Source organism: Melanotaenia boesemani, chromosome 14 (genome assembly GCF_017639745.1).
Source record: "Melanotaenia boesemani isolate fMelBoe1 chromosome 14, fMelBoe1.pri, whole genome shotgun sequence".
Classification (NCBI taxonomy): domain Eukaryota; kingdom Metazoa; phylum Chordata; class Actinopteri; order Atheriniformes; family Melanotaeniidae; genus Melanotaenia; species Melanotaenia boesemani.
In genome coordinates, this window is record NC_055695.1 from 30,548,637 (window position 1) to 30,565,328 (window position 16,692).

The 16,692-nt window shown below is 39.9% G+C and overlaps 1 protein-coding gene across 16 annotated transcripts in view; it reads right to left on the reverse strand.

The window, feature by feature from the left end:
• The window catches only part of kif1aa (kinesin family member 1Aa), a 53,304-nt gene extending 40,633 nt beyond the window's left edge, over positions 1-12,671 (reverse strand). For 15 of the 16 annotated variants that reach the window (XM_042005989.1, XM_042005988.1, XM_042005987.1 and 12 more), the window contains exons 1-6: positions 12,352-12,671; positions 10,394-10,563; positions 2,193-2,266; positions 1,897-2,079; positions 1,531-1,596; positions 1,261-1,439 (exon numbers count right to left, since the gene is read on the reverse strand). In XM_042005989.1, the coding sequence (XP_041861923.1) occupies positions 1,261-1,439; positions 1,531-1,596; positions 1,897-2,079; positions 2,193-2,266; positions 10,394-10,499 (608 nt within the window). In that variant the 5' untranslated portion in view covers positions 10,500-10,563; positions 12,352-12,671. The remainder of the gene's footprint in view (positions 1-1,260; positions 1,440-1,530; positions 1,597-1,896; positions 2,080-2,192; positions 2,267-10,393; positions 10,564-12,351) is intronic. The other variant, XM_042005984.1, reaches the window with a different exon arrangement.
• Positions 12,672-16,692: the final 4,021 nt, after the last annotated feature.

A 16,692-nucleotide genomic window follows, 5' to 3' on the forward strand; every position in this document is an offset into this window, starting at 1 on the left:
AAAATGTGTCTAAATGTAAAATTTGAAGACTTTTAAGATCCACCATCTACAGTGAATAGTACAGAAATATTCAGAGAATGAGAAGGAATCTCTGTGCGCATTGGACAAGGCTGAAGGTCAAAACTGGATTCTGATCTTGGGGTCCTCAGGCAGCACTGCATTAACTACAGACATGATTCTCTACTGAAAATCACTGCATGGACTTAGTAAGACTTCCAGAAACCACTGTCTGTGAACACAGTTCACCCTAAAATCCATAAATGCAGGTTAAAGTATAAAACATGCAAAAAAGAAGCCAGATGTGAACAGGATCCAGAAACACCACCCATTCTGGACCAAAGATCATTTAAAATGGTCTGAGGCAAAATGGAAAACTGTTCTGTGGTCAGATAGATGAAAATGTGAACTAGTTTGTGGAAAGCATGGACGGCGTGTCCTGCAGACTAAAGAGGAGAGGGGGCATCCAGCTTGTTATCAGTGGACAGGTGAAAAGCTGCATCTCTGATGGGATGGGGCTGCATTAGTGCATATGGCGTGAGCAGCTTCCACATCTGTGAAGCTCCATCAGTGCTGAAAAGTACATGGAGGCTTTAGAGCAACATCTGCTCCCATCCAGACAACGTCTCTTTCAGGGAAGGTCTTGCAGATTTCAGCAAGACGATGCTGAACCACATCCTGCATCCATCACAGCAGCATGGCTTCACAGGAGAAGAGTCCGGCTGCTGAACTGGCCTGCCTGCAGTCCAGACCTTTCACCAATACAGAAGACCTGGAGCATCATGGAAGCAAAATTCCAGCAACCAAAGTCCAGGACTGTAGAGCAGCTAGAATCCTGCATCAGACCAGAATGGGACAACATTCCTCTCCTAGAACTCCAGCAACTAGTCTCCTCATTTCCCAGATGTTTACAGACAGTTGTTAAAAGAAGAGAGGATGCTACACGATGACTAACATCACCCTGGAACTACTTTTTTACAGATGTGTTGCTGCTAAAATGTTTCCGTTTCAACATCTGATACGTTTTTTATGGGTTGATGAGATTTGTAAATAATGTCATTCTATTTTCATTTATGGGCTGTAGTTGGAGGTCTCACATTTTTCTTAAAGAAAGTTAAGCAGCAAGTGCCACATGTTGATTTTTATGCTATAATGTACATCAAACTCCCATGACACTGAATCCAGCTCAATAACCCTTCAATTGAAGGTGAGCCTTTAGTCACATGGTTACTTAAACTAAGTCTAAATGAGTGGCTCCATCACCTGGCCTTGTTTCCAGAGTCCATCAAGTCCTGGATGTCATTGTAAGAGGTGACAGCCAGCTTGGACAGATCCTCCACATAAGGCCCCATCAGAGGATGCTCTCGCACTCGCAGGTTCCCTTTGTTTTTGGGGTTCAGCAAGTCCCGCACACGTTCACAGTAGATCTCCATGTAGCTGACCTGAGCAAACATGTAATCATTAATAACCAGGGGATGTTTCCATCTGCAGTATGAAGTGGAGGGACACGTGACAGAGGTTTCCCACTCTTACCTCCACAGAGTAAGACATGCTGTTGTCTGTATTGTCGTTGATCTTGGTGAAAAGATCTTCACACAACTGCAAGAAATCAGAAAAATAACATTTCCAGAACTTCTAACCTTACAGGAAAAACAGCTGTGGATCACATATGGAAGCAAGTGGTTTTTGAACATTTTCATGTGAATAACATGTGGAATACACGTGCTTCACATGTGGATCTCATGTAGAGTGCATGCATTGTTAATTTTTTATTGTATTTCAATGTTCCAAACCACATTTCCACATTTGCCTTACATGTGGATCCACTTGTAAGCAAATGTGGAAAAGTGATTTGGAATATTTATTTATATGCGTAGGTTAAGAGTTGTATTACGTTACCAGTGGAATGATGCCCTGTTGATCCTTGACATCCTGTTTCCCCATCATCGTGTACGACTTGCCAGCACCTGTCTGACCGTACGCAAAGATGCAGACGTTGTAGCCTTCAAAGGCGTGAAGCAACATTTCCTCTCCAATGTCCTTGTACACTCGCATCTGAGAGGCATAGTTGACGTCCTCGGGCTGTGGACAGAGATCAATAACATAAACCTGGCAAGCACATTACAAAACAAAACACCACAATGCAAACGTGTGGGCGTGTTGTGACTGAGCTGCAGGAGTGATGAATGACTTACCGTGGTGTGCGACCAGTAGGAGTAATCAAAGTTGAAGCTCTTGTTGTCTTTGGCCTGCTTGGGGTTGATGATGGCTGAAAGACAGGACAAGGTACATGGGTCAGAGGGAGGGTGAGCACCACCCATGTGAAACTGTATCTGAGCTGAGTTGCTGTCAGATTGTGCTAACAGTGGCGGGAAGGCCTTCATTACCTCTTCTTTTTGTAAAAAAAAAAAAAAAGTTTAAAAAGAGTCAGTTTGGATGTAAAATACATGCACGGCATGAAATAAAGTGTTTTAAGCAGTATACTTATATAAAAAGTAAAGATAACTTTATTTAAACTTATTCAGTATTATGTGTCATTGGATGTTTTGAATATTTTGCAAACAGAATAAAAAAATTATATTTACATATATACAGTTACACTTTTAAATCACTATCCTGCCATGAAATAATAAAGAGACTCATTACTGATAGTTGTGCAGTTTCTTTGCAAAGTCACATAAAAACTAAATAAAACATTTTTAGCCTACCCCTGCAAGAAGTCCCATGAGGCTGTAACAACCCTTACAATGAAGAAAATCAAATAGTTTTATCAAAAGAAATCAATCTTGCTTTTCTTATTTCCAGCTGAAAAGCTCCTTGGACTCCATGGCCATGTTGGGATAACTTGTACTCGGTTTTTTCTTTGTTATTTCCCAGTGAAGCCTACATTTGTTTTTTTATATATATTTCATTACTAAAATGCTGATTTGATTTCATGTCTCTCAGCAGTTTCATAATCCCAAAACTCTGTATAGTCCGATACAACAAAAGCCATCATGTGTATCAGAAAACACATTAATTACTGCCATAGAACAGTGTAGTAATCATGTCTCTCTTGATATATGGTGGTCAGTGTTTCCCTTTTGTTGCACACATTCTTAATTTAATGAATTATAGTTTCTGCTACATCTTTTCTATGACCAATGATGACTCATACAAATCCACTTAAAGTATGATGCCTCATGAAATCATCGCCCTCGATGTCTGAGCTGACTTCACATCAGATACGTGGGCCTAGGTATCCTTTACAAATGAGACCGAGGTGCATAAAGCTGGTGGATAAAATGAAAGACTTACTGCAGCTCTGAGGTAAAGTGTAGCTGAATTAGCTACCTTGTGACGTTGACATTTTCTGCATCTGGAAAGATTTTTCTTTCAATTCTGCATCATTAACCTGTTATGCCTTAATTTATTTGCTATTATAGAAAAACAGTATGAAAAGATTAAAAATAAGTAGAAAAATAACCAAAAGAACAAGACTGAAATAAAATAAAATTCAATAAATTAATTACAATAAATAAATAAAAAGAAATACTAAATAAATCATACAAAAATAAAAATGATAAATGAAAGTAAAAAAGGCAGTCAATAAAATAAACTAAAATAAAAAAATGAAAACAGTTTTTTTAAAGAAAGTGCTATAACAAGAATGAAGGTGTTAAAGTGAGCAGATCATCAACTTCAGAAATATAAAAGACCTTTTTTTTTTTTTCCAGCGAACTTAGATGCCCATCCATGTGATTTAACGTGGTCCTCTACATCCTCTATGCTCCCCGAACTCCAGACCATTTTCTCTCGTAATGCAGCTGGTCGATGAGAAAGGAAGAAGCTGGAGCTACGTGCAGTCTCAAGTACAGGCTATGATTTCCTTTCTACACTGCTGCCATGTTTCCAGCCTATGAAATGTAGGCCAGTATGACAGACTAAGGTTTTGTATTTCAGGTTCATTCTTCAGCCTGACAAAGAGTAAAGACTTCATTGACTGGCCACCGCATGTTCCTGTACTCTAGATGGATGAAGACTCCAAATTCAACTCATCTTATTCAACCAACGAGGAAACTTCATGCTAACCACAGCAGCCTGCTCCGTAATGCAACATGGCATCATCATTAGAAATTCCAGTCAGACGTAAAAGCATCTGCTTAAAACCAACATTAATTATAACATGACATGACTTATTAATATCTGTATTCATCAGACATGTACCAGAGATGTCAACGTGTTCATCCCTGTTACCAGTTATGATGCTGACCATCACAAAGCTGGACTGCTCTAACTTTGGAGTAAATAGTTTCATTGCATGCATCTGGTTAAAAACTGTGATTTTGACACTTTTAACAGTCCAAACTAAATTCTAATTTTGTTGAACAATGAAAGAGTACATCTTCCTCATAAATTAGTCCTTGCTCCATTAAATCTATATTTTGTGCCTCAGAGGAAGCCCATCAGATGATCCAAATTAAAATGGCAACAGAATACTTCACCAAAACTCTAAGATGGAAAATAAACGGGGATCTTAGTATCCAGAAGCTGAGCCTCTGCAGTACGCCATCCTCTGGATGCTTAGTCATCTTTACTTGTGCTGTGATTCATTCTAAACGAGCTCCTGTCTCTTCTCGTGCAGAAAAGAAGCGTTTTGCTATAAATAAGGTGATTACTTCAGAGCGACGGCGATCTGGGGCGTACATGAAGGTTACTGTCAAACACAGGGCAGAGCTAACACTAATCTCAAAGAGATGAGAGTTTTTCCATCAATTTAAAGCACACAGAGCACATCTCCCTTCATCATCATTCTCCCGTTTACTATCTGCCTTCTTGTTTTATGATGGAAATGCTCTTTAGTTGCTAGGTGTTGAGATGATGCCAGGGCTGGAAGTTGAACGTAATAAGACAGGATATGATACATCAGTTCATTTTCAGCTGCTAACAGTGATAAAAGTGCTGACTGAGTATCGGAGAAGCCGAATTGGTCACCTTGTTAAGATAAAAAAAACATTATTTATACTAGCTGCCAAGAGCCCACAGTCAAGATTATCCATTTTAATAACTAAGCCAGCTAGCTTATGGTGCAAGTTAGCACAAGCTTCTCTTGTTTGTTTCCTGTTGCGTGTTTACGTGTAAACTGTTGTTTTTTCTGTTCTTTTATGACATAATATGTAAAGTTAGTGCGTAAATAATTGAGTGTTGCTTTGGACAGAGCAGACATAAGGAATTGTGAGATGGCACTATCTTCTTTCCTCTAACAAGGGAGGGTTCAGTGGTTCCTTTACTTGAGGAAACACTAACGTAAGCTCTGTACTTCTATACTTTGGCATTTTGAAATGACTGACTCTGAAAAAAATTGCAGATTATTTCACACAGAAACCTTATAAGCACAATATGCATAGGATCAACCTCATGAATCACTTCACATTTTCTGTGTGATGAATCAAATGTGGTTGAGTTAAAAATAAGCATCCATGTTTATTATGAGGAAAAGGTGCCTGAAGCTTTCCTGATTTCAACCACCCGTCACATCCCAGAAAAAATCCCAGAATTTCCACAGCTATTCGCTTAAAATGTGACCAGAGAACCAGTGTGGCTTCTCCTCAGCTTCCTGGAGCCGGAAAAATCGAGGCACCGATGACAAAATACCGAAATAAAAGATTATATCAAGCTCCAACTCAAGTAATATTCTTTTGGTCTTAACATTCTGGCCATATAACTAGAATTTATACTAAAAATTCCTTGGGGTAATGATAAAAAATGCTCTTGGTAAAGGGTGAATTACAGCTTTCTACAGTGTCTTTCCAGAACTTCCAGAAATGTCTTGTTTAGGGACAATGCTCCATAAATCACCAACACCAAAACACCATGCTGGCTGTAGCCATCAGAAGATGCTCCACTGTGGTCATAAAGGGGTAGACATGGTCAGCAACAATACTCAGGTAGGCTGTGCTGGTTAAACCAGGCCATGTTGGTACTAATTGACCCAAAGTGGGCCAAGAAAATATCCCCCACACCATTACACCATCAGCAGCCTGAACCATTGATCCAGGGCAGGATGGATCCATGTTTTCATGATGTTTCCACCAAATTCTGATCTTAGCATCTGAATGTGGAGCTGAAATGGAGACTCATCAGACCAGCAACGTTTCTCCATCTTCTATTGTCCAGTGTTGGTGAGTGTGTGTGAATTGTAGCCTCAGTTTCCTGTTCTTAGCTGGCAGGAGGCACCCGGTGTGTCTTCTGCTGCTGTAGCCCATCTGCTTCAAGGGTTGACGTGTTGTGTGTTCAGAGATGCTGTTCTGCAGATCTTGGTTGGAACCAGTGCTTATTTGACTTCCTGTTGTCTTTCTATCATCTCCAACCAGTCTGTCCATTCTCCTCTGACCTCTGACATCAACAAGACATTCTGGTCCAGACAACTGCTGCTCACTGGATATTTTCTCTTCTTCAGACCATTCTCTGTAAACCCTAGAGATGGTTGTGTGTAAAAATCCCAGTAAATACTCAGACCAACAACCATGCCACGTTTAAAGTCACTTAAATCTCCTTTCTTCTTCATTCTGATGCTCAGTTTGAACTTCAGCAAGTCGTCACCATGTCTACATGACTAGATGCTGCCATGTGATTAAATATTTATGTTAACAAGCATTTGAACAGGTGGGCCTGATAATGTGTAAATGTAGGTGTTTTGTACATTATGTATTCCAGGTTACATATGTGTCCATCTTTTTCCTTCTTTTCAACCCACTTCATCAAACACCACTGATCAGTACTGTAGCTATCAGGAATGTTTACATGTCTTTCTAATTTCAGTGACAAATGTTTAATTATAGTTGCCATTCTGTCATATTTCAGCATCTTGTTATGGTACAGTCCATGTTTGTCTTAGTCATAGCTGCTGGGGCTTCATAATTGTGACTGAGTGATGCTGTTACGGTTGACCTGTCCCAGTCAATAGAGGAGGAAATGTGGCTGCGTCAGCAGGTTGGGTGGGGGGTGGGGTGGGGTGGGGATGTGAACCCACTGACAGTCACTGGAAGACAGCCATTTAGATGCTATATTCAGCAGCTTCAAGCTGTCTTTTGATTTCTATCCAAGTTTCTGAGGCACAACTATGAGACAAGACACACTTTTGCATCAACACCCCGTCGCTAACGGGGTCAACAATTCTGCTAAGATAGAAGCAGCATGAATCAGACCTGAGACTGAAAGAGGAAAATCTAACTACTTGTGATAAACTAAAGTATTTAGTTTTGACCATCGTCAGTTACTGCATATCAAACTGGACCTTCTGGACTCAGTGCTCTGTGAAGCAGCCAGTTTTCTGAGGATCACTTTAATTAAATCAAATCAAACTTTATTTATATAGCACTTTTTAGACAAAAGTAACTCAAAGTGCTTAAAACAAAGCAATCAGATGCAAACATACAAATATACAACCAAGAGCAACAATAGAAGCACAATATGGTGCCTAAAAACAGCTTCTCGAAGCAGGGAAGATAAATACAAGGTCATTTTTTAAAAAAGAAAATGCACATATCAGAGCATAAAAAATAGCCAAAACCAGAATTATCTATCTGGCTTCAGCAAAGTCTCATCGAGGTGTTTACAGATATTACAAACAGTCTGAATGGTGCACATATTCACAACTTCCTAATCACCCAAAGTTCGCACCTTCTAAATGGCCTGTACTTATATAGTGCTTTCTATCGCTCTGAGAGAGCCACGACACTTTCAGCTCCGGCCTTTGCATCTTAATTCATCTCAGCGTGGGAGGGAGGATCTCTCCAACAGCAAGATGACTGCCATTCTCTCGCTTTTTGGGAGCAGAGCTATTGACCCACACAAGAATGTCAGACAACACAAAGCAGAGAAACAGACACACAAAAAGTCCAGAACTCCTTCTTCTTTTCCCTGTTCTTCAGCCAAGACTACAGAAAGACAAGAGGGGCATTTATACCCCGCTGCTGTGCCCCCTCCAGACCCTCCAACCAATGGGCCTCTTCATGACAGCAGCCTGCTCATATCCTGCAGCCCACATCCAGAGCTATTGACTCTGTTTGGAAGAGAACAATCTGCTCTCCTGAAAGAGCTGCTGTTTCACCGAAAGCATCTTTGTGAGTCTGAACAAAACCAAGTTCACAAATAATTCACTGTTTAATTCAATTTGATTTCAGGAATTTATGATAAATGAGCTGAGCTATTTTTTTAAGTATGGAAGAATTAAAGAGTCTTTAGTTTTTTCATATAATTTAGTTTTATTACTTCTTTCTTAGTAAAAACTTTCCTAAATTTATCAGGATATTGTAAAAAACCAAGCTTTACACAGTTAAATGATTAAAGGTCTCATATTATGCAAAATTCACTTTGTAAAGGTTTTTTTTAACAATCATATGTGTCCTCATAGCCTGTGTATGAGGCCCAAAAATGAGAAAATTCTGTCTCCTCTCTTACTTGCTTGCTTCACTTTTTAAAGAATGTGTGCTCAAACGAGTGAGTCTGAGATATTTCATTTTGTGACCTCACGAAGGGAAATAACCACTCCCCCCGGTAGTGGATACCGCCATTGGCCCGCCCCCCTGGCTAGCTGAGCCTGCCCACAAAAATCACCGAGCAGGAGATAGCAAAAGCCGGATCCTGTCCCAGAGACAGGCACTCACTCATGAACATTTAAAGGTCAGAAACAAAAAGAGCCCCTTCTTAGTAGAGCTCACTTAAGCCAATTTTTGGAATGGCTGATGTTAAGGACCAAGGCTGAATTTAATACACTTTGAAAACATTGTTGTTGGACCTCTGGCACCCATATGAAATTGTTATAAAAATTTAAAACACAGGACCTTTAAATAATACTGGATTTGACTTTACTAATCAGAAAAAAATCCATTCCCAGGTGAATAAACACCTCTGATATGAGTGTACGGTAAAGGAGGAGATGTCAAGGAGGTGGCTTTGTTGTTACAGGGACTGTTTATGATAAATATTTGGTCAGAAAAATCAAAAAACTACAAACAAATATAGAAAGGCCCAAGAGAGCCACCTAGCTTGTTGTCTAGTCACCCATGACATGAGCATGAGCAGGGCGGAGGGAGATGACTAAATTAGGCCAAACGGTAAATATTTCAGGACATTTCATTCATTATTGATGAATGGCTTTACCTTGCAAAGCAGACTAACATATCAAGTGTCTTTCCAGTCTCATCAGCCCATGCGCTGTAAAATCTATGGATCGTAAGGCGCTCTAACTCGTCTTTAACCTCTTACACCTGAAGGTATTTACAATTATAGAAAAACTAATACAATAAAAAGAAATAAAGGGGAAAAAAGAAAAAGACTTGAATAAAAACTTGTTTAAAAATTGAATAAATCAATAACAATAAATAAATCAAAATAATAATAATATTAAAAATAAGTACCTAAATAATAGTAAATTAATAAAAAGAAATTAATAAAATATAAATAAAAAAAATTAAAAGACAATTGAACAAGCATGAAGGAGTTAAAAGATGTGAGAAGTTTAAAGCAAGCAAAAAATTATATTTCTTCTTGTTTCTTACTATAATTACTACATTTTTGCAAAGATAGGGTAGAGAGATTAATAAGAAAATGTTGAATAAGGAGCCATTTTATAATCCGGCTTACACAACAACAGGCCCTGTCCTAAATAAATGCCCCATCAAATTTGTTGGAGATTATGTCACCTGTACAGTCCAAAGATTATACATGTGTTTAGAAGCTGGAATCAGCTGCATTAAAAACTGAAGATAGTCTTTTGTTTTCTCAGACAGATTAAAACCAGCTTCCTTTGAAATTCTTTGTAAATGTTCTAATCATATCTTGTGCCTTGGCTTAGATCTGCTGAGTCACTCTAAATTGTGTCCAGAGGAAATTTATTTAGCAGTAATCCTGTCATTAGCAGAGGTCGGAGGTCGCTGTGAGGAGCAGTGCAGCTGCTTCTCTGAGAGGAGAAGGCTTCTCCAGCTCAAGCTTAGATGTGGCTGATCCTGGCATGTACATGAATGCCACTTTGTCATTTTCTACCTACTTATACGTATCAACAGTATCAACAGGGCCCTACAGAGGCAGCCTCATGACTGCTTACAAAGGGCTCACAGAACATGACATGAAGAGTCTGAGGTGTTCATCTGGCCTCTAAATGAAATGAAAACTATCTGATGGCATCTTTGGGAAGGAAATCCAATCCAGAAAGGTCCCACCCTACAATGTGCACATCTCTAAGGATCTATTGTTAATGCCCACCAAACTCTCCAAGACGCCCTCATATCCTGGCTGGTCATAGATCTTCACACTATGAAGCATTTTAGTTATGCAACAGCTGATCGATCCAGAACATTTGGAAGACCGGCCGACATCCACCCTGTCAGCTAGGTAAAGAGGTTGGAGAACTTACTGGTCGTGTTTCCGGACATCTGGATGATGCATTTGCTTTCTTTTCCAATCTCTCTTGAATTGAAGGGGCGGACCCGCACCGCCACCTTCACAGAGGCCCCTGCCATGGTGCTGTCTTCTTAGCACCTCTGGATGACTTCCTTAGTGCCCAGGTATGGGGCCTGTAGGTTGCTAGAAGGGTGGAGAAAGTGAATCATAACTAATATGCACTACATTTTCTTTTATGTAGCTCATGTCTTAAAGCATACTATGTAATCTAATCTGTCACATCATGCTATGTTACAAAACCAACATATCATTTTTACATTTCTAAATAAAGAAAAGAAAATTTCTTGCAGTTGATTTGATGAGGACAATAGAGAAGGGCAGGGCTGCAAAATAAAAAGACCATGCATGGTCAGCTGCAGCCAAGGGAGATGGGTAATAAAGCTAGCTGGAACAAAAGAAGTGCAGCAGCAGCTAAATGTCAGGATATTTCTCTGGATGACAATGGCACTGTAACCAGCCACAAATCCTGGACCTGGCTCTGGGCAGCAGCCTTGTCTCATGATCAGCTTAAAACTTTCCATGCTTGTCTTCTACAACACTACAAGTTAATATTACAGTGTCATGATGGGTGTGTCATGAGCAACCATGACTCATCAATAAAATCCGTTCATGTTTTTATTAATAAGCCCAATCATGCCCTACACTGAGCTGTCATTGCTGAAGCTGCAGGTCTAATGATCATATACTGCAGCTAATCAGGATGATTATGTTGATTTATCTTTTTTTAATTAATGCACAAGCTTTGAGTTGATGTTGATTTTTTTTTTTACATTACTAAAGTGTCACTTCCTGACTGAGATGCCTGTCACCAAATTTTAAATTTGCTGTGTCACTCTGCTTCTAGAACATTTACAGCTGCCAACAAACTGATTCATTTAGATATACAGATGATATTTAACAGTTGTTGGCTACAATAAGCACACATTGTTAGTTTAGAAGATAACTCACAAATTATTATTGTTTCTGTGTACAAATTGAAGTAATGGAGGATTGAATTCATATTCAAGTATACAGCACGGTAAAACATGAACTCACATGTAAAAATAATTGTTAAACACACTAAAATTCCTCATCGGAAATCCAGGTCCATAATCTGCTCTCACAGCAGCTCAGACCCAATCAGCTGATGGTGCAGCTCAGCTGGACAGCCACCATTTCCCCAGTAACAATAGCTAATATATCTACTGGAGGATGACAACTACAATTCTAACTCATTAAATATGAGTATGGCACCATGTATAGCTTACTTTTGTTTATTTCTGATCTCTATTATTTTAAAATGACAAACAATCCATTAACCGTGACTCAAAACTACACTGTTAAAAAGTCTGTAAAAAATACAGTAAAAGAATGTGAAATAGCAACAGTAAAAAACTGTATATTTCAAAATTGCATATTACTGTGGGAAATACACAGAATTACTGCAAATAAATTCACAATGTATAACTTTAATTTTTACAGATAAAGGTCTTTATGAGCTATAAAAGTACAAATACGTGACTGCATGAGCTTGCTATAAAGAAATACACCTTGCGTCATTTTGAGACCATAATATTAAAGAGACACGTTATGTACATAATATGACCCATACCTGCCTTCCTGCTAAAACGTCTAAAATACTGTGACTTTTGTGTTAAAAAGAAAAAAAAATGGACGTAATAAGATAACATGACACCATAGGAGCTGTGTTACTGATCAACTTGGTGTCATTCAGCCGCTGTTTCCATCACTCACTTTTCCAGTAGCCGCACCCTTTGCACATCTCCTCCCAGGAGATTAACACAAGGCTTAGTAAATACAGCTGCCATTTAAACGGCTTTTACCAATAGTAATAATAATAATAATAATAATAATAATGATGATGATGATGACAAAGGCAACTAGAAATAGATAAATAAATGCGTCCCTTACCTCGGTGCTGCCAATGACGTCTCGTATGGACCGTGTTTGTCGTGCTTGTAATGTAATATCCGAACCCAGTGGACACCTCCACCTCCGCTGGTCTCCTCCCGGTCTGGTCCTACCCGCGTTAGCAGCCTCTCCTCTCTCGAGCTGAGGAGGTTATCGCTGAATTTCTGCCTTGTTACCCACCTAACTGCCCACCCCTCCGCCCTGCGTCGCCTTGTCAGAGAGGAGCAAAGATGGAAGGTGGTCGGCGGCTTTTTTCTTTTCTTTTCTTTTCCTCCCACCCCAAATCGAAGCGGCCAAAATGGCTCTGTTGTCTCCCAGTCTTTGGCAAGGATGCTCGAGCTCCACTGAGCCGGTGACGTCACCACCGAGGGAGGTAGCAGCATCAATGCAGTAAGAGAGGTAGAGGAGGGAGGGGAGGGGGAAGGAAAGGGAGGAAGATTAGGATCCCGCTTAACACACAAAAAAGCTGCTGTAATGCAATCCTTTTTTTAGAGTATAAGAAAAGAAACAAAAAAACAAACAAAATATATTTTAATGGATCATTTAAACTCACCAGATACATTATGAGGTCCACCTGTTGTTAACGCAAATATCTAATCAGCCAATCACAAGGCAGCAACTCAACACATCTAGTCATGTAGACATGATGAAGATGACTTGCTGAAGTTCAAACTGAGCATCACAATGAGGAAGAAAGGGGATTTTCTTGAACTGAATTGAGCGTGGCATGGTTGTTGATCTGAGTATTTCAGAAACTGCTGATACTAGGATTTTCAAACACAATCATCTCTAGGGTTTACAGAGAATCGTCTGAAGAAGTGAAAATATCCAGCGAGCAACAGTTGTCTGAACCAGAATGCAGCAGAAGACCACACAGGGTGCCTCCTGTCAGCTAAGAACAGGAAACTGAGGCTACAGTTCACACACACTCACCAACACTGGACAATAGAAGATGGAGAAACGTTGCTGGTCTGATGAGTCTCCATTTCAGCTCCACATTCAGATGCTAGGCTCAGAATTTGGTGGAAACATCATCAAAATATGAATCTACCCTGCCTTGGATCAATGCTTAAGACTGCTGCTGGTGTAATGTGTGGAGGATATTTTCTTTGTCCCCTTTGGGCCCCTTAGTACCAACGTGGTCTGGTTTAACCACCACAGCCTACCTGAGTATTGTTGCTGACCATGTCCATCCCTTTATGACCACAGTGGAGCATCTTCTGATGCTACTTCCAGCAGGATAATGCACCATGTCACAAAGCTCAGATCATCTCCACCTGCTTTCTAGAACATGACGATGAGTTCACTGGACTCCAACGGCCTCCACAGTCACCAGATCTCAGTCCAGTAGAGCAGCTTTGGGATGTGGTGGAACGGGAGATTCTCATCATGGATGCAGCCAACAAACCTGCAGCAACTGTGTGATGCTGTCATATGGAGCAAAACCTCTGAGGAAGGAATCCATCACCTTGTTGAATCTATGACACCAAGAATGAAAGCAGTTCTGAAGGAAAATAAGATCCAACCCGGTCCTAGCTGTGAGAACCTGATACAGAGCACTGTGAGTGTGTTTACCTGTGCTTATGCAGCTTAACATGTTATGTGACTCATGAGCTGCACAATGTTGCAATGCTCATTTTCAACTGAAATCAAAATTAAAACAGATAATTTATCACAAATCAAATCCAACCCAAATCCAGCAAACAAGGGCCATTATTAATTAGCTTAAATTTGCAGAATAAGCAGAAGTAAGGAGCATTTTCTTAACAATGGCTCAGTGATGCGAGGAGTAGCATGTATAGCACCAGGACCCCAGCACTGACTCATCCAAATGGAATGCTGCTGGTTTTGATGGTCCTGACCACGCCTGTACTTTGCCAGTACGAAGACATTTTAAGACATCACAGTGGAGCTTGTTAAAGTGGAAGGCGAGGCAGTACCCAGGGAAACAGTTTCAGGGGGAGGGATTAGTCAGTAATTTTACAGTAGTTATTACATCAGCACTCAGAAGGGGATCATGCAGGATAGTTAAATTAGTAAGATTTGTTTAGAAATTATTTCTTTAACACTACATTAGCAGACATATAACAAAAATCTTGACATATTTTCAGCCATATGTATCTTTATGTCCACAAAAAATGAATAGAATTCAAGCTTTAACTGTGACATTTAAAAATATTTATATTTCTAGCAAATTACAGCATATTATTATTTCTAGTGTAAACTGCTCAGATTAGCAGGAAGAGTTTACAGAGAGGCTCTGACCTGTCTGCAGAGAAGAGACAAAATAATGTCTTTTTTTTCTATATGTGTGACGTACGGCACACACAACAGGGTTTTAAAGCTTTAAAGACGATAGCGCATGTTGTCAAGGGCAGGGCTGAAAGCTTGGCTTGTCAGGGCACTTCAAATGTCATCGTTATTACCCGATCAGTTTTGTTGTTGTTTTAAGTCTGCATTAGAAATGACTTTGTGATACAACACATTTCTCCTCCTCAGCAGCTTCTCTCACAGATGCTGTAGCTGCATAAATCTCTTCTCCCCCATAAATGGTGATGCTTTGGAGAGTGTGTTCCAAAGAGGCTCAGGAACAATGAAGGCTGGAGAACAGGAACTCTGTAGCTGGCGGTAGGATGCATCGGCTGCTCAGGTTACAGCCTCAGTGAAACACAATGCAATTGTGTTTCTGACCTTGCTCTTTGCTCAGTCCTGCCACTCCTTTGCTCTCTCTCTCCCTGACTCACACATTCAGCTGATCTGTAACATTTATCTGGACTCTTCCGGTGTTCTCTTCATCTCTTTGATGTAAATGCTTTATTTAATTAATCAGGATTAACAATTTATGTACGTACACACACAAAAATGCTGCAAACACCTTTTCCATGTACCACATAGAAAACAAAAAAAGGATGAATCACTACAGATAAAAATTATGTAACTCACATTAATCATCTTGTGTGAATAAGGAATACTGCACACAATCTTAGTTTTAAACCAACCTAAGCACTCTTCTTTTATAAGAGTATAAATGAATGTTTTTGATCATTTAGGGGTGCTAGTGAATAGCAGATATTGTTTTTGTCCAGCCTTCCAGCTCTGCTCTGCCATGTCTAAAAACGGTGGCACAGGACCCTGAATAATTTATAGGCTGAGTGAGCTGTTGCCTTGAGCCTTGTGTGACAGACATGTTTTCTTAAAGAGACGCTCTCGGTCTGTCTGTCAGAGCATGGGGAGTAAAACTCCCAACCTGGCCATCTAACATGGAAACTATAGAGTTAAGAATAACATTTGATGAATTATAAATTCTGAGATAATCCACTCAGCTGTGGATCCATCTTCATCACATCAATAAAAGGACCTCCTACTTTAGGAGGCCCAGTAAAACTTCCACAGTATTCTGTCGGAGACAACAAGTAGGAGTCCAATTTCTAGTCCTGATTTCTAGTAGCTGATCCATGGAAGTCCCTTGGGATGGAAAAAGTTAAAGCTTTTAGGATTCTAGATTTTGTTGATGTGTCCTACTTGACATTAATTTGCAACATAGTGCAGAAGTAGAAGGAAGAGCATCTGGAGTGGCAGACTTTGTTTATGTATTAGGGGAAAAACAGAATGTCCCAAAAAGGCTGGAGGATGTCACAAGAAAGAGGTAAGTCATTTAAAATTAAATGATTTAAAATAAAAATGTACTTATTTAGTACCTTAGCTGACATTTTTATGAGGTTGATGCAAATAAAAATGAAAAAGTAGACCCCATATGAGATAATTATTAATCCAATGTTGTGTGGATATAGGATTACACCAGCTCCTGACCCATATGGGTCCCATTTAAAGATGCTAAATGGTCCAGCCAGGACCCACATGGGTAGCCCATCCGAGTCTGCCACTTTGGTTGACCCAAGAAATGCGTGTTGGCCCATGTCCATTTATTATGCATATACTCATAACCAATGTGGTATAAACCCTGGGCCATATAATGACCCTTAGAACAATCCCATTAAGAGCCAAATTTTCATCTTATTTCTTAAGCATGAGCTGGTTGAGTCCAAACGTGAAACAATGCTTTAATTATCACTGTTACATTTACATGTGAGGATTGCTTTAGCTGCTGGAGGTGTGTCTCTGTTAACAAGACTAACGCCACATCCTGGCTGCTGTCTGTGAGACAAGCTCCCCCTGGTGGAGTATGTATACAAAAAGCAGGGTGGATTACATTACAGCTGATGATAAAAGACCCTGGTAGGTGGTGACATGCAAAACAAGCCTGGCATAGATGCATGTTGAAACCTGCTGGTGGACTTCCCCTGCTCCATACCAGTGGTTCCAGGCTACAAAGAGGATACT